The sequence below is a fragment of the Panthera onca genome, chromosome C1 (assembly GCF_046562875.1).
Source record: "Panthera onca isolate mPanOnc1 chromosome C1, mPanOnc1 haplotype 2, whole genome shotgun sequence".
NCBI lineage: Eukaryota > Metazoa > Chordata > Mammalia > Carnivora > Felidae > Panthera > Panthera onca.
Genome location: NC_138346.1, coordinates 104,701,155 through 104,719,400, shown reverse-complemented (window position 1 = coordinate 104,719,400; position 18,246 = coordinate 104,701,155). Strand labels below are relative to the sequence as shown.

The 18,246-nt window shown below is 42.7% G+C and overlaps 1 protein-coding gene across 34 annotated transcripts in view; it reads left to right on the top strand.

The window, feature by feature from the left end:
• Positions 1 to 18,246, top strand: part of CLASP1 (cytoplasmic linker associated protein 1) — a 274,262-nt gene that overhangs the window by 219,413 nt on the left and 36,603 nt on the right. For 20 of the 34 annotated variants that reach the window (XM_078451384.2, XM_078451387.2, XM_060625380.3 and 17 more), the window contains 4 exons: positions 6,548 to 6,649; positions 10,101 to 10,244; positions 10,726 to 10,832; positions 14,818 to 14,934. In XM_078451384.2, coding sequence (XP_078307510.1) covers positions 6,548 to 6,649; positions 10,101 to 10,244; positions 10,726 to 10,832; positions 14,818 to 14,934 — 470 coding nt within the window. The remainder of the gene's footprint in view (positions 1 to 6,547; positions 6,650 to 10,100; positions 10,245 to 10,725; positions 10,833 to 14,817; positions 14,935 to 18,246) is intronic. The other 14 variants (XM_060625391.3, XM_060625390.3, XM_078451399.2 and 11 more) reach the window with 3 other exon arrangements.

The following is an 18,246-nucleotide window of genomic DNA, read 5'->3' as shown; positions in this document are numbered from 1 at the left end:
CGTGTATGATTGGTTTGTGGTTTTCTTAGGCATCTATTTTATTCTTTCTAAGTGAGAAATCACTCATGGTTTAGTGTCTCTTCAGGCCATCGGTTTTCCACATATCAGTTTTGTGACATGGACTTTGAGGACAGAATTGAAAATCTAAGGCTGCCTGGCCACAAGGTGCCTCATAGCAAAAGGTGGCTGAAAATTTGCTAAGAAATGAATTTCTGAATTTAAAAAGAGCAAACAATTTCAGATTACATACCATACTTGGAACACACTCTGACTTGGGGAGTGACATGGGGAGATAGAATTCAGATTTTGGATGCACCCTGATATCAAGGTGTTGTTTTGTTAGTTTATCAGCTGAAGAATATTGGCTACTTTTTTCAGAAATGACACATTGAGGAGCGGATAACATAGGAAAGAGCACAGAGTGCTATTATTTCTCTTTCAAGATAGTACTCTGCATCAGGACTATTACAAAGATTAATTATTACATGTGAAATGCTTTGTCAGTTCCTGACAAGTTGTAAGCACACCGCAAGCGTAAATTACTGTGTTTGTCTCTCTTACTCTCTGCCTGTCGATGTCGTTCTGTGCTTGAGCTTCCCACTGCTTGAGTTTGACACGTGGCCATTATTCTTTTTACTTTATGGATAAACTAAGTAGCCTTTATGAAGTACTCTTAAAAGCCAGCTTTCTCAGTTCTGCTTCCAGACTGGAGGTACGTGATTTTGGTTATTTGTGTATAATCACGAGCCTTGCATTTTTTCTTCTGTACCACACTCCTTCCACCCTTGGCCCTACCAGTCGAGTTGTTTGGCCTTAAGCAGAGTTGATAATGTGGACCACTTGGGTCCAGCAGGAAAAAAGGAAAGGAGAAATCCAAGCAATAGTTAGCAGGAGTGGTAAATTTCCAAATGCCAATAAACACTTAGCTCCTCTTCCATTGAAGTTCAAAGACAAGAACAGAAGAATTCTGTAAAAGGTTTCTTTAGAAGGGTTACGGATCATGTAAGTCCTGTGTCCATTGTATAGTCATAAACTAAGTTGTCCAAGGACAAGGAACAAGGGCAAATCCTATTAAAGCACTCATTCAAAATTGTTATCAAAGAGGCATTTCACTGGCAACCTCTGATTTAGCCATTAAACCAGTTTGGGATTAGGGAGGTACAATAGGAGGTGGTTGAATGATTTGCTTGGTGTGTAAGTCACAAACAGATATTTCTGTTGTAGTTTTTAAAATCACAACAGTGGCCAACATACAAAAAAGCCTTAAGGGTAGCTTTCTGTCTTTAGTCATAACATGTAAATGTGTGTGTGTGTCTATGTGTGTGCCTTTTGTAATTGAATGTTACTTAAGTATTCCTTCCTGTAGGACTGAAACATTGTAGACTTACGTATTACCATAATTCTAGCCTGTTGAGGAGCAGTTCACTTTCATCGTATCCTCCACTTTCTCTGGACGTGCGCATTAAAAACTTGAACTACAATTTATTTTCCTAACTTTTCTAAGGAGGACGTTATAGGAACTTTCTTCCTTGAGTTATTTAGCCTTAGGCTCCCAAGGCTTGAGTCAGTTATGGTTAGGATATTAAACTTATTGCCAGAAATCATGTGGATCGTTTACTGTTTGATCTTCAACACTTAATGTCAGTCATTTTGGGTCACGCGGTGCTACTTCACAAAGCCTGGTCTCCATTGGTGTTTCACTCCTGTTGCCTGCCCTCACTTCTTCCCCTTCCCCGTGTCGAGGACTGCTCAGCACCTTGCCTTCAGACTGAGTTCAGATCCAGGTTCTGGGCCAGTAATCCTGATCTTCAGGAAATTTGGAAAGCTTTTTTATTACATCAGTAGTTCTCAGTCCTGGCTACGGTTAAAATCTGCCTCCGTTCCTGGGCTCTACCCCAGGTAATTTGACCTAATTGGCATAGTGTAAAGTATGGACATTGTTTTGGGTCTCATTGGGATTCCCTCCACCGTTGGCTGTTTTTTAACGCACAGAGTTGCGACCTGGTGTTTTAGACCATTACCCTGGAGTTGCACCTCAAGACATACAGGCTGCTGGTACAGTGTTGACCTGGTTGCGATCGATTCCCTTGGTCCGAGCCTTCATCTGCAGTATCTTCAGGCCTGGGGCTAGACTTGCTATTCCCCAGGGACTTCTCACCTCCCTATTTTCTCTCGCCCTGTATCTCTGCACCTAGCACAATACCTGTGTGAGCAAAGTAAACATTTCATAAATAGTTTGAATGAATTAATGAATGATAAATGTCCAGAAAGAGGTGATCTCATTTTAAGTAGCATTTCGAAGCCATTATTTTCAAAACCATAATGTCGGAGGCCCCCTGTTTTGACTTCTGTGTTCGTTTTCTGTTGCATACTGAAACACCACAAACTAAGTAGCTTGAAACTACACACATTTATTATGTTGTAATTCTTTTTTTTTTTTTTTTTTTTTTTGATGTTTTTATTTTTGAGACGAGAGAGAGCATGAGCAGGGGAGGAGCAGAGAGAGAGGGAGACACAGAATCCGAAGCAGGCTCCAGGCTCTGAGCTGTCAGCACAGAGCCCGACGCGGGGCTCGAGCTCACAGACTGTGAGATCATGACCTGAGCTGAAGTCGGACACTTAACCAACTGAGCCACGCAGGCGCCCCTGTGTTGTAATTCTTTGATTCAGGAATCTGGCACATGGTCTTTGGGTCCTCTGCTTAGGGTCTTAACAGACTGAAATCACGGTGTCGCCTGGGTCTTTGGTCTTATCTGAGGCCTAGTCTTTTTTTAATCACTGGTTCTTGGCCGAATTCCATTCCTTACAGGAGGGCCGAGGGGCCTGTTTTCTGGCTGTCAGTAGGGGACATTCTCAGCTCGTGGGCCACCTGCCAGCCCTGCCACACCTCCCTCTCCCCAGCTTGGCAATTTGTTTCTTCAAAGCCAGCAAGAGAATATTTGGGGAAAAAATTTCCCCAAACTTCCCAAATGTGATGAAAAACCTTAGTCTACCCATCTAAGAAGCTCCATAAACTCCCAGTAGGATAAGAAAAGATCCCCAGATAGACACATCGTAATCAAACAATTGAGAGACAGAGACAAGTAGAGAATCCTGGAAGTAGCAAGAGGGAGGCAGCCTGGCATCCCCCAGAGACCCTCTGTAAGACACACAGCTGGTTTCTCCTCAGAAACCGTGGAGGACAGAGGCAATGGGATGGCATTCAGCGTGCTGACAGAAAAAACCTGCCAAGCAAATATTCTCTGTTCAGCAAAACTATTCTTCCAAAGTGGAGGAGAAATTAAAATGAAGCCAGCACCTCCAACCTTGCTTCAGGGCTTAGGTCACACCCACCCAGGATAATCTCCTCTTTGATGACCTAAAAGTCAACTGACTGGGGAGGGACTTTTCATTACACCTGCAGAGTCCCTTCTGCCATAACAATTAGGGGAATGATGTTCCATCATTCACAAGTCTCACTCTAGGGGAGAGGATCGGACAGGGATTGTATGTGGGAGATGGGAGTCTCGGGGGCGTCTTAAGTGTTTTGCCTACCAAGGCTTTATCTCACTTTCGTGAGTTGGCAGGAATCTTCCACAGTCATTTGTTAATTCACTACCTCTTACTTAAATAGGGAGCTTTTTATTTTTTTTTTTTTTTAATTTTTTTTTTTCAACGTTTTTTATTTATTTTTGGGACAGAGAGAGACAGAGCATGAACGGGGGAGGGGCAGAGAGAGAGGGAGACACAGAATCGGAAACAGGCTCCAGGCTCCGAGCCATCAGCCCAGAGCCTGACGCGGGGCTCGAACTCACGGACCGCGAGATCGTGACCTGGCTGAAGTCGGACGCTTAACCGACTGCGCCACCCAGGCGCCCCTTAAATAGGGAGCTTTTTAATGTAACTGTTCAAGTTGTGGTGAGGGTCAAGATGCATCTCTGCATCCTGGGTACCCTCTAGGGTTTTGTTTTTTTTAAGTTTATTTATTTATTTTGAGGGAGAGAGAGTGCGCGCGCGAGTGGTGGAAGGGACGCAGAGAGGGAGAGAGAGAATCCTAAGCAGGCTCTGCACTATTGTTGCAGAGCCCAATGCAGGGCTCAACTGCATGAACGGTGAGATCCTGACCTGAGCTGAAATCAAGAGTCGGACACTTCACCCACTGAGCCACCCAGGTGCTTCTAGGTTTTGTTTTTTTTTTTAATCATTAAAAATGTCAGTGGCTGGAGGGGCGCCTGGGTGGCTCAGTCAGTGAAGCGTCCTACTTTTGATTTTTGCTCAGGTCATGATCTTGCAGGTTCGTGGGTTTGAGGCCCGCGTCGGGCTCTGTGCTGACAGCCTAGAGCCTGGAGCCTGCTTCGGATTCTGTGTCTCCGTCTCTCTCTGCCCCTCCCCTGTTCACACTCTGTCTCTTCCTCTCTCTCTCTCTCTCTCTCTCTCTCTCTAAAATAAATAAATGTGAAAAAAAGTTTTTTTTTTTTTTTAATGTCTGTGACTCAAGATTGCTTGGCTTTCAATTATACACATCCAGCTTTGTTGTTTGATTAAAATAGGTGCATTAAAGCACGGTATTTGGATATGTGTTCTTTTGCCCCATAACTACTTACCCACAGACTGTATATTAGGGCACTGCAGATTAATCCTTTATGGAGACGGCATCACTTTTATTTAAATGCTCTCTTTTGATGTGCCACCCAATGGACATTATATAAATACAGATGCTATTGTAAGTAATGCAAACTGCCTTGCACAAGAATTTGGACCATATTTGAAAGCTTATCTAAATGAACTGAGCACCTAAATAAATTAAAATACTTAAAAATTGGGATGTGATATATATCACTCTGCTCTAAGATCTAAACTTGTCATTATCATTTTAAGGCTGTAAAAAAGTAAAACAGGAACTATTTTTATCTGGGTAAATTAAAGCACCCTGTCTCTTTTAAATAAACTTAATGTTTTTGCACCATCTTTCATTTGCAGTTACTAACAGTTTCTATCAGGTGCTAGGAAAACCTTGGTGATTTAAAAAAGCACTATGTGATCATGAAGCAAGTTTTCCTATTGGTGTCCTGCTTTAATTTCTGAAGAGTAGGGCAAGATTATATTCTAAATGTTAGAAGAACCCTTCAGTCTGAAATTTGTGCAGTAAACCCTCATATTGGCCCTACTCTAGAGAACATTAATTTTCTGCAAACAATACTTGGGGAGTTTGCAGACAGTATAATTCATCCTATAAGGTCCTATTTGGGAAAACAACTTAACTCTAATAGAACTCTTGATTTGTTGACTTCAGCATTTTTAATATTTTTATATTTATTTTGTTTCCCTTTTTATCTCCGTGTTTTGGGTGTTTGTTGTTGGAGAGAGAGAGGTGTTTAAATATTTAAGATGTTTTGAAGAGGAAGGAAGAAGCACGGCCAAAACCAGAACACAAGCCAGTCAGCAGTGGAGTGGGCTTACCAGGCCAAGACTGATGGGGACCAGCAGGAAAAGCCCCACCCAGACCCTCACTGGCCCAATCTGTTCCCAGAGTAACCTTGTTCTTGTTTTAGGTGCGGGAGCACTGACTGTCCTGTTGGCCAAACTGTACCTTTCTGAAGGAACTGTGTTTTGTGTTCATATAATGTATTAACAGGAGGAAGTGGATTCTAGAGTTTGACCGTCCTTTGACTTCTGCCCCTGCCCCTTGGTGGTGGTGCGAGCTGGCAGCTGAACCTCAGAATTCTTGTTTGTTCTCCGTAAAATGGGAATAATCACCCCTGCCTCAGGCTTCATTGGGGGGGCCTAAATGCAGTATAGAAAACATAGGTAGAGACTCCTTCATTTGCTATTGCAGCCTCTGCAGCCCCGTGGGAGGCTTGTTTTGGTTTTGCTCTGCTATTTGTGAAGCAAATGGAGAACTCAGGTTTTTTCCAGCATTAGGAAGATTTTTTTTTTTCCCCAGTCAACCAAAGGGAATGTAAATGCAGTAGAACTTTTAATGCTATGTTTACATTTCAGGATTCAGAATCCCTGTGGGTTTGCGTAGCATACATGATTTTCTACCATCGAGCGCCTGCTTTGTCAGATGAGATAGCAGATTTAGCCCCCGAAATGCCGTAAATGAAGTCATGGCAAAGAAACCTGGAAAGTATATAAAGATGCTGTTGTCTGGATCAGGAAGAGAATAGAAATAGCCCTCAAAAGTTGAAATTTCCAGCTGAAAAATTTTAATGTCTACTTACAGGTAGCAGTGTGGCCTAGCCACAAAGCTCAGGATTTTCCCATCAAACAGGGTTTGAGGCTCAGCTTAACTGTGACTGGCTCTTTCCAGAAATGAGTTGACTTTTTTGATGTCTTTGCTCAAGAACGCTACTGCTGCCAGCAACAAGGCTGGGTAGGAAGCACCTAGCAAATGGTAGAGGTTTGAAACCAGTAGTTACCGTCCTCCTGTTCTTAGAGCTGCTAGATTATATATGTCCAGGTGATGTTGCAAAAGAAGCCACATACTTTCACAGCTTACAAATAACCCTGGTTTTAGCACTTGCTTCTTCTCTCATTAAATCCTACCGCCTTTCCTGTTTGTCAGTCCCCGCTTCAGCGTAGTCGAGTAGGTGAGGATTTCCCCACTAGGTCAGCTTCCACCTGCTCTGGGCCCGGAGAAGGAAACTTGGAAGAAAATTGTAAACAGGTAGATTTTAAACTATGTACTAATTTGAAAAAAGACACTTCACTGTTTGCATTGTAGATTATTAATACTGATTACCCTTGACAAGACACTGAAAAGATTGTCAAGAAACCTAAAATTCATATAATACTATGTTGAATGTGTGTGTGTGTGTGTGTGTGTGTGTAAAGGTTTGTGTTTTGATGTGTTTTATGATTAACTACCTGCCCAAAACAAAAAGCTATGTTGAGTGTAGTCCCCTACCATATGCAAGATACTAAATAAGGAATGTCTGGAGGTTTTGAAGTAACCTTTCTTTGGCGATTTTCTAAAGCAATTTTAATGACCATCTGGAGGGAAGCAATAATTGTTTAATAAATTAGAAACCTTCTCTTTCTCCCAAAGTTTAAGTTTTCCCCAGTTAATACCAGCGCTGAAGCATTTGTCAAAAGCTTTATTGATCTCCTGTCTCAAAGAACTCTTTCCTGCCTTCAAGGCAGTTAGTTGATAGCCCCGGGAGTTCTTTCCATAGAGTGACTGTAAGATTTGAAGGACCTTTTGCCCTCATCTACCAGTTTCTACTGCTGAGTGGGCGTGAGTGGGAGTCGGTTCCTTTTAAGTTGCCATTTGGTCTTTAAAATAAATGACCCTAGAGTTGTCCGTTAAGAGAAGTCAGCAGCAACCTTGCGTTTTTGGTCTGGCTGCTCACTGGCCCTGCCTCTTATGAAAGACAAGAGTTCAATGATGGAACAAGAACAGTTGTGCACTCCACTTTTTGATCCATTATTGAACATGAGCTGTGCCCCAAGCTTTTTAAAATGAATCTCTTCAACTCATCCCTATGTTTGGAGTTACTCCTTTAAAGAGAATGTATTGATGATAACAATAAACATAACCCAGTTTTCTTCCTTGTTTGGATTCTAGTATTCTGACTTCTCACTAACACAGAGAGTTGTAGATAAAATATTTTAGGACCATACAGTCTCATTCCTTTTAAAACTGTGATATAAAATATTTTTAAATAACAGATTTAAATCATATTTTCTACCCATTTCTGGAGCTTGGACCTCATTAGAAAGGATTTTACTTTGAAAACAGCTTTAAATCCCCAAGGGTGACTTTTGAAAAATGTATAAAATCATTTACATTTCATATTTTGGAAAATGTAAAAATAAGTTACATTCATTTATATGTATAAATCACCACACGTACCATCTGTCCAACGAGTTATATTTTCAAAATTCCTCCATCTCTCTTTTGGATTTCTTATCAAAATTCACCGTTAGGGTTATTGAAAGAGAAGTTTCTGTAGTGGGCCAAAACGTAAAGTCTGCTGCGATGGCTTTCCCACGTGACTAAGTCACTGATAGCACATGGCCACTAGTTAGCACAATTTCTAGGCCTATCGTCTTGCGGCTCTTTTGTTCCTGAAAGATCCCGCTGATTTTTATAATTTGCTTCGTAAAAAACCTCAAGTTAGTTTGTGATATTAGATATCTTGTCATTCTGGGAAGAAACACGGTTTTTTTAAGTAAAGGTAGTGGCACATTTCACATAAAAATACTGATACATTTTATAATTTTGAAATGCCATTGTCATTCATTAAAAAATAAGTCCCTAAACTTTCTTACTAAATTGGCAACATTTTCCTTTTTTCTCTCCCTGATAAAACTCAAGTCTGTTTCTTTCTCTTTGAAGTGCATTTTTTTTTGCATGCGTTTTTTTCCTAACATCTAACAAAAATGTCTTTTTTTAATGCACAGGTTACTTTGCATGATTTTTGGAATTTAATCTTATACAAATATAAAGGTCAAGTTAATGTATATTACATTGGTGGTGAAAAAGATTCCTTCAGATAACTATTAAGTATGTTTCAATAATATGAAAATGTGTAGTACAATCAGTAATAGTGTGTTTTGCCTGTGTCATGAAAGCACACTGGCCCCTTGGGGTTTAATTTAGATGGAAAGGCTACTGATGACTGTATTTGGAGGTCAAGGGGAGAAAGTAAGATACTTTTGTCCAGTCTGTGCTTAATAAATGCTTTTGATAGGTCTAAAATCTGGTTTTTGATTCTGTAAAAGACATTCTGATATTTTAAAATTCATAATTAATTTTTATTTCTGGTTAAATACATTTGGGTCCTTGGATTTTTTTGTTTTTCTTTCTTCGGACACAAATAGTAGTTTTGTCTTAACTGGGCCCAGGATTAATTTTAACATTGTGAAAGCATTGAAATATTTCGCGGTGTTTACTTCCAAAGCATTTCTCAAGCAGATATGTATTTTTTAATGTTTGTTTATTTTCGAGAGAGGGAGAGAGCAAGCGGGGCAGGGACAGAGAGGGGGACAGAGGATCCAAAGCGGGCTTTATGCTGATAACACAGAACCTGACATGGGGCTCGAACTCGCGAACTGCGAGATCACGGTGTGAGTCAAGGTTGGCCGCTCAGCCGACTGAGCCACCCAGGTGCCCCAGCAAATATGTTTTTTGTAACACCTTATGTCACGGGTAAAAATATTCCGAAGAATTACTACAATCCTAGAAATTTTGAGTCTTTGGAAAAATAAATGTATCCTTTTAGTCAGAAGAGTATGTGATGCATTTTTCTTTCTTTTGACTCTCAGAAATTTGTAAGAGATGCCATTATATACCACAGTCTTCTCTTGGCAGTTGTTCTAAATCAAAACCCTTGGAACTAATTCCTCAGGCATTGTTTTTTAAGCTCACTGTGCCTGCTGCTACTTAGAACCATAGAAAGACTTGCTGGAGAAATCCGAGTCTCATAGGGCTACTGTTGCTTCAGCTCATTGCTTTCCCACCTTGCTGCCAGAGTGCTCACTGCAGTACATTGTCTCAGTTAATAAAGTAGAACGTTTGCCAAAACACCGAATTTGTACCATATAAGTCTGGTTTGCTTCCCAAGGACTGGCCTTTCTCACTTGGCAGGTGCAACAGGGGTTTTTCAGATGTATTTAAACTCTTTCTCTAGATTTTCTCAGTCACTCAAAGTGGAGCTTGAGGAAAAGTGGTTGCTCAGGTTAGCCCATTGGCAGCTCCTGTAGAAACTTGTTCCCTCCAGGGGCACCAGGAGCCCTGTCCAGTGCTGACTTGTTAGAGTGAACCATCTTCAGCCGTTCCATGTCCTCTCGTTGTTTTACTTACGTACTTAGCAGCTTTGTCCCTTGTGCTAGACAGCATGGGGAAGGTCATTGAATATGAACATGCTGTGGATATCCCAGGCCAGGGCGTGAAGGTGAAACGGGGGCGTATTTTCCAGATTGAAGTCAGGCTGTTTATAACCGGTGATCCTGTTTTCTCCAAATGCCTTTTGTGTGTGTGTTTTATGACGAAGCTGTCCTCTTACTATTGTTTGACTCATATGAAGAAAGTTTTGTGAGTTTCATTTTAATGAATGTTTTGACCAGAATACGCTGTTGTCCATTACATAATGAATCACATCTTCTTTTTCCAGGCAGCACAAATTGTGCTGATCTCTCTGTTTGAATTGAACACTCCCGAATTTACCATGTTACTTGGTGCCTTGCCAAAAACCTTCCAGGATGGTGCCACCAAACTCCTGCATAACCACCTCAAGAACTCTAGTAACACCAGTGTGGTGAGTGCCTCAGTCACGACTGGTGCCTCTGTACTGACCGTGACCTCTGCGAGTCCCTTGTCTAGACTTGCTCTGATAGAATGGCCAGCTTTCTTGTTCTCTTTCAGTAAACTGTGGGCATCTGGAGGGTGGGGGCGTATCTGGCCCCTGCAGTAGTCCCAACGAATGAGCTAACCTAGTGTTTAAACGTACTCTTTTTCTTAAGTGAGATTGTTCAATCCGTTAAATTTTTACTTGGTCACTTAGCCCTTTGTTCACTGAATTACTTATGTTTTTCATGCTATAAAGATGGAAGGACTCAATTGTGTGTGTGACTCTGGCACAGGTGACATCAGACGGTTCAACTTGAGGAACCCCTGCGTGACAGCTATCCATTTGGGGTGTATCTGCACTTAAAATTGGCCTTATCATTCTTTAAAAAAAAAAAAAGTCACCCTGATTGTGCCAGTATTTATCTTATTTCATTCTGCTTTCACCCCAGGGCTCTCCGAGCAATACAATTGGCCGGACTCCCTCCCGACACACCAGCAGCAGGACCAGCCCCCTGACCTCACCCACCAACTGTTCCCACGGGGGCCTGTCTCCCAGGTAATGCCATTTCCCCAAAAGTGAGGAAACCACCCCAATGTCCGTCCACCCCATTCCTAGGTTTTTAGACCAAGCTTAACACCAAAAAATGGATGGGTATCAGGAGATCATGGGGTCTAGTAGTCTGTATAATCTTGGGCAAAGCAGTTGACTTCTATGGCAAAATGGCCAATTTGTGCTGAATGTTCTTGGAGATTCTTCCAGCTCTAAGAACTCCCTAGTAACTTAAAGATTTTAAGGCTAAAGCCACATTTAGTACTGTTTCACGTAGAAACGATTTAGAAATTCATCACCTATTTTGTAAGTGGTAGGAGCACCTTATGGTATTTGTCATCTAAATAAATCCCTTGTAGTCCCACACAAGGCCTAGGGTAGTTTTCCAAACCAGCAGTCATTCCAGGCATAGTTGCTGTAATTACGGGCTCACGTTTGAAGCAGACTCCTGCTCCAGAGAGGTATTTAGAACCTGAGAACTGAAATTAGATCATCGTTTTCAGACTTTGTTGGGACCGTGCAAGCATTGGTCTTACAGACTCTGAGTCAGTGGCTTTAAATAAGAAAAATGCCTTGTCCCAGCATCTGTAGACTTCTCCATCTGGCCAGAGCCTGTGGAAATCTCTGCATGGTGACTTTAGTGACCCCCCCCCCCCCCCCCGGTGTGTGTTGGAGCCTTCCATGGCCTCACACTGAGTAGTGGCCCTAGAGACCAGACTTGACAGTGCCCAGACGTGTGAGGGTCATACGTACATGCTGTATTTGTCTCCAAGAAGGCCACATCTTTGAGGTCTCTGGGCACGAGGATCGGGGGCTGTGTCTTCAGGGTTGCCGACACCAGGATGACAAGAAGATACTTCAAGTATATGCCATCTTCCCTTCAAGGGTTGCCTCTTTAGTAGGAAAATATTACAAGTGCTTTAAATTCAGATTTTGAATGATCAAGAGTCTCCCCAAATCTTCTGTCATGACCAATGAAGTCCTCTTGAGTTTCTCAAGTTGTCATCTAAGTATTTGGAGCATACCAAATTTGTATTTTTCTCTTGGTGACACAAAGTATTTTGTATACTTACAGTATCCTACCATTTGTATTGCCCTACTTATAATCTCTCTAAATGCCCCTGGTGCCATGTTTAGGTAGAATGAAGAATGATGTCACGTCTCCAAGTTTGGTCTGTGTTGTCATGATTTTGGCAGGCTTTTATGATCAGACAATTGAGATCAGAAGTGAGTGAAAATATGTCTGAATTTCCCCAGGTGTCACTGAAGCTCTGCTATTTTTTTTTTTTTTTTCTATGTTAACATCTGTATCTTAAGCATATGGCTAGTCTTAAATGACCAGGGTCTGCTGTTAACGGTAAAATCAGAGTTCTCTTTCTTGGGGCAGGGGAGTGGGGAGGGTTTTATGGAAAACTTGTATTCTCTGTAAATTGTTTCTTTTGTCTAGAAGTAATACTTCACCATTAATTGGGAAATCTGCTCTTCCATAATACACGATTCATACTCCTTATCTTTTATTTCATTATTAGGGTGGCACATTCCTTAGGTAATAAGCAAAAGGTAAAATGCAAGTTAAGTATTTTATTATTATATGTGCTACTAGTCTAAGTAAAGGATCAGTAGCGGCTGCTAGCATAATCCAGCAGAGCTAAGAATTGGCTGGGTGTTAATCTTCATGGATCCCCAAATTATTAAAAATTTAATTTATTTTTCCAGCTCACCATTTATTTTTAATTGGTCTGGTCATAATTTTTATTGTCAGGATTGCAGATCAGTGGAAGGGATTAATTTTCAATATTAATATCATTTTGAAGATTAAGGCCAGTGGTGGCATAAATGTTTTCTTGTCAACAAATTCCTCTTTAGGGAATTATTTAGTTGTGTGGTTTCTTTATTTTTTAAAAGAATGTGCCCTCCGTCAGTGCGTACCTAGCCAGATGGCCTTAGCCAATTTGAACTCACAACCAAAACTGTCCAGAAGTGGGAAAAAAGGCTTCCTGTCACATCACTGGAAATACTCAAATAGGCCTCATACTTTCACCAGGAAAATTATAAAAGAAATGAACTCTTGCATTAAATAGGAGAATGGACGAGGTCACCCCATTCCTAGGGAGGCGATAGACAAGTTCCACCACACATAATCCCAGAGTTTTCTGAGCAGTGCTCTTGAGGCATTTATTTTCTGTGACCTGCAGTTCTTTTGAATCATCTTAACCATAAAATGTTAGCTTTGTTATTCTTACAGGAAAAAGTCATTACCAATTACTGCTTTTTAATCTAATTTTTTTGTATCAAAACAAACTGTAGTATTTTTTTTTTAGTCCCAAAATTCTAATGCTCAGATCATGGTGTGTTATTAGCAAATATTCTAAAATGATGAAAAAATCTGATTTGATAGTTACAAAAAAATTGCTAACGAGGAAGTTGTTTTTGCAATAGTATTAGAGAAGCCGGAGCTAACACTAAACCTTGGTGAAACATTCCATTAATTGTTTTTTTGTGTGAAGGAAGAATTACTCCTTACCCCTAGCTAGTAAACAAATACTGCTGGGTATTTGAAGAGATTTGTAACCTGGAGTTTTGTCTTTAAACACATCTGTATATTTTAGCTCATTTTACCCAGTGTGATTTGTGTTAAATGAAAAACCGAGTTGCAAGGGGCTTCAGAAATCACAGGACATCCATTCCTTTTGAGATGAGAAAGCGGATGGCCTTCCTCGCCCTGGTCTGCTGAACGTTCTTGACAAACGTGGTGTAGAGCAGAATGACACTAATGACAGAGCATCCCCTCTGTTACCTCCAGCAATAAAGGGTAATTTTAGGTGGATTTTACAGCCATTGCATCAGAGGATCAACAGTTTCCATAGAAGCCAAGTGGGGATTAACTGGGAAACTCAGCCTTCCGTAAGCTGTGGAGGGGCTGGTGCACCTCTCTGCTTTCCGCTGCACCTGTTAGCAGAACTCCAGGAGACATGGTCACCCAGATTCTTCTTGTACCTCTGCCCCGATTCAGTGTGTGACTTAGAGAAGGTCTGTGGGCCCTCCTATGCTGTGGTGACCTCTCCTCTCTCCACTTACTTGCCTTCCAAAATAAGGCCACAGCTGTCTTTGGTGGAGACTAGCTCTCAGGACTATGATGAATGCCAGCCGCAGGCGGTGCTGCCCCCTGGGGACGTGGTCTCTGATGCCACGACTCCATCCTGGGCCTTAGATCACATTTCCTGCCAGGTCAGCGCACGCCTCTCCCAGTGTGTGTGGCTCTTCTGAATCGCAGCAGCTGTTAGAACTGTCCGTCAGGGCCTCTGCAGACCCAGGCCACTGAGTGACATTCACGAAGTGAAGAGGGCTGCCTGTGTTCTCAGATGCATTTTAATTCTCATAGTAGGTGATGTGAGTAGGGGAATTGTAACCCTCTAGTGGTGCTGTTACTCTTTCAGAAGGAAATTGCTTGTGGTGGCCTCTGAGCTCCCATCTGATTGGATCCTGGCCTCAGGGAGCACCTTGCCCCCTGCTTGAGTGCTCTGGACAGAATGGCACGTTCTCTGAATCTTCCTGCTGTGGTCCCTTGGTTCTCGTTTGAATTAAGGCCCAAAATTCCTTGTCTGGCTCTTTGTAAGACAGTTGGTTGCATTACCCGAAACTGAACATCCGTGCCTATTTGTGTGTAAGTGCTCACAGTGTCCTTCCCCGTGCACACACACACCCCCAGTCTTACCCATGGAATCTTATGTGATTTAAACATGTAACACACGATCGAGAGGGGAAGGAATAAAGCAGCCTCATCAGGGGCCAAACTGTAAAACAAAATTTGTTCGGTTTTCCTCTGTATGGTGAAGTGTACATTTTGCTGCAGTTAACTCTGACAGAGCCTGGTCAAGGAAGGAGGAGACCGGAAGACATTCAGGATATCGTGTCTTCCTGTCCCCTCCCCCCTCCCCTCCCCGTTGCCTTGTGTTGTCTCTCTCTGATTCTCCTCTTCTGATCACTGCAGTCGGTTATGGGGTTGGAGTGCCGATGGGCTATCGAAGCACCCACCTCCCTTTTCTCAGCCTAACTCCATTCCCACCGCTCCCTCCCACAAGACTCTCAGGCGCTCTTACTCTCCCAGGTAACAAGCTACCTGTTAACCTTGTCCGAGGTGTCACAATATTATTGCCTTTCCAGGGTCGTCTCAGGTCTTGTGGAAAGCCTCTGGCTTAGATGAGCAGGAGTAGAGCCTTGGTGAGAAGTGTGAGCAGGCGCATGGTCTCTGTCGACCCGCATGAGTGCAGCTCCTGCCGTGGCCCAGGGACAGATGACTGTTTCATCAACTGGCCAAATCCATCAGCACCCACTGTGGCCCAGGCAGAGCTGAGCCCCCCACCCCAAAAGGTGCCGGGGCAGTGCCGTGCAGTCGAGGCAGGCGAGAGGGGCACAGTTTCCTTCGTATTCTTCTCAAGCAGACAAGGCATTCCCACCCAGAAGCAAATGAGACCTGCCCTGTCCCAAACCGTACCTGTAGCGCTCGTCCTGCTGTTGATGACGTGGACTGCTTTCTTGCATAAGGTACCCTCACGTGGCGATAGTCTGATCCAGAAGGGGAAGTCAGGAGGTTTTCACTGCTGCATCTCACTGAGGTGCCCTTGCCTCTAGGCAGTGGAGGGGTCGGTATCTAGAAGAAGGAGGTGGGGCTTCCTTCAGATTTAAGACAGATGGTAAATCAGTGGGACAAAGTAGGGCCCATGGATTCCTTTAGATTACTGCTTGAGAGTCCTTTAGGTGCTTATTATAAAGGTCCAAAGATCAGAGGACCCCTTCCCTTGAAGCCTATAACTGCATGAGCAGAGCATAGGGCAGTTCAGCCATCTTTGTGCTGTGCAAAATGAGTTTGTACCCTCTGATAGGATGGGGTAAAAACAAAACAGAAAAAGGTCTGCTACTTCTGAATGCTTCACAGATAGCTTTTGCACAGAAGCTTTACGTTTCTACTTTTGTGTCCTCAGCACAATGAAGCTGTACATATGAACAAGTCTGCTGTGTCGGGTTTTAACAACACCTTTCTTTTGAAACTCTTATAGCTCTAAGAGTAGCTTCCCAAGTGTTCAGAGAATCCTATAATGACCGTTACTAGATATGCAAGGTTAGGGAAAAGGCACAGCAACAATGTCACCACTGCTGTGGTCAATGTTAATGAACTGTGTCGCTTTACTTCCTTTTTTAAAAAAAAAGATGAGCCAGGCTTCGAAGTAGAAGTCCCATTTATGACTCTTCCAGTACACTGACCTGTGTGCCCTAATGGGCACTAAGCTTCACCCCCAGCCACTCTCAAGACCCCATTTCCAGAATCGTCCTTCACACATACACAGTAACACAGCTGATGCTAATAAATACCCATAACTTTTGTTGGCCGTCGGAGGGAGAGAGCATCGACAAGAGACTTTTACATTTAGAAAAACCTGTCCGTTACATAAAAATAAGAGGAAACCTTTGTCTCTTTGCTCTCTGTCAAAACTGTGTTGATGGCATAACACGGAATGATTATCCTAATTCCATACCTAGAATCTTAGTGTCCTTCCCACTGCAGACATATTTTCCCTACAAAATGACAAAAGAGGAAAATCTGAGAAAGCAACCTTCCTGCCTCTGGTGTCTCTGTTCTTGGAGACCTGACCTCACCCATCTCCCCACCCTTGATATGGTCCCTTTACAACAGGGCAGGTCCAGAGCTCTATTCTGCCCCAGTGTTGGGTGGCATGGCCTGACCTTAGGCCAGTGAATATTGACCCATTGAGCAACTCTTCCTAATCTGAAGAATTCTAAGGAAACCCTCTGGGGTCTAATCGCAGTGTTTACAGGAGACCGGGAGCTGGCCTGTAACTAAAGGATTACATCTCTGAGCTAGGGGGCAGGTGGCAGACTAGGGTCTACCTAAGCAAAGCCTCCTCTGAGAAAGCCACTGCGTCCCTCTTGCTGTGCTCTCTTATGTTCTGCTGGCCGGGGCCCCAGTATCTGGTATTCCCCGATGACAGCTTTCGTGGGAATTTCCTTTTTCCCTACAAAATGAGGGCTCGTAGGCATCGATTCGGAAAAAAACAAATGCCAAAACATGAACTAGCGAAGAAAGTAACGTTATCTGGTTCGTGTTGGAGAAAAGCAATGCCGTCTCTCACCTGCCGCTCACAGTTTTAGCTTCGTACCAAGGAGATACTTCAAACCTCAAGTCTAAAAGAAGTGTCACCCCGGATTGCAGCCGGTCACGCACGTGTACTCCTCACTATTAATTGAAAGTAAGAAGGAGGAGCATTAACTGGCAGAATCCTTTATTTTCTTATTTTGAGACGAGGCTATAAAGTTCTGTGAACGGAAGTGAAATATTTTAAGGCCATTGAGGTTACGAATAATGAGATGAATGAAGTGAAAGCTAATGTTATCTGAAGCGACATATGGAAAATAATATTGTGACATCCCTTAAAAAGCTGAACGTTCCGCCAGACTTGCTCTTGTCCATCTGTCATTCTTTCAGTTGTTTTTTTTCCTTTTTTGCATGGGCTATGCTATTATTTTTGGTTGTTGTGATTAAAAGTATTTTAAGGCATCTTTTTTACATCTCGTATACATAATTTTTTGTTTGAGTCATACTCAGTCTTTATATATAAAAAATAGTGTACTGGCCAGATGTATAAATGCCTTTGCTCCCACGGAAGCTGGTATTGTGTTGTTCTGGAAAGGAGGGGCAGGGACCGACCCCCTGTGCTCCTCGGTCACGCTTTCTTCACATTAAAGTGATGTTGCCCCATAGACAGACAACCTTATGAACTTAGCAGGGGTTGACATCTTGAATTCCATTCAGGTTTTTCCTTCCACTTCCCGTCAGTATATACACGGGACTTTAGCTGTTAACATGTTCATTCACATTTCTTTGTGTTTGCTGCCAGAGCCCGTCTTTGAGTTGGCATGTATTTTTGTGAGCTCTCCAAGCACAGTTGGGGTATAGATTTTCTTTCATTCATCAGAAAACAAGAAAGTTCTATCTGGGCGAGTTTTGCAATTTTAGGCAAATAGCTCCCATCTCCAAAGGTGAGTTCAGATGTTGTGCCCCAGCAGGACGTGTCCAGCCACAGAAAACACCTGCATGGTTCCAACCGCGAGCCAGTAGAGGTCTGGCTCCTCCCAAGTGAGGACCGTCGACCTCTTATCTTGCTCATCTGCCCAAACCATTAAAGAAGAAAGAAAAGAAAAGGTGGCGAGGGGGGCTTAGTAAATATCATTTGTTTGTTAAGCTACAGGAAACAGCCTCTTGTGAGAATGGACAGGGTTGGTTGTGTCGCACGTAGGAAAGGTTCCTGCCAGCGATGGTCTAGTTTCAGTTACTTCTTTTGAAGAACGAAAGACTGCGTGTCTTTAGTCCTGAATGATGTTGTCGAATGCTCACTTAAACACA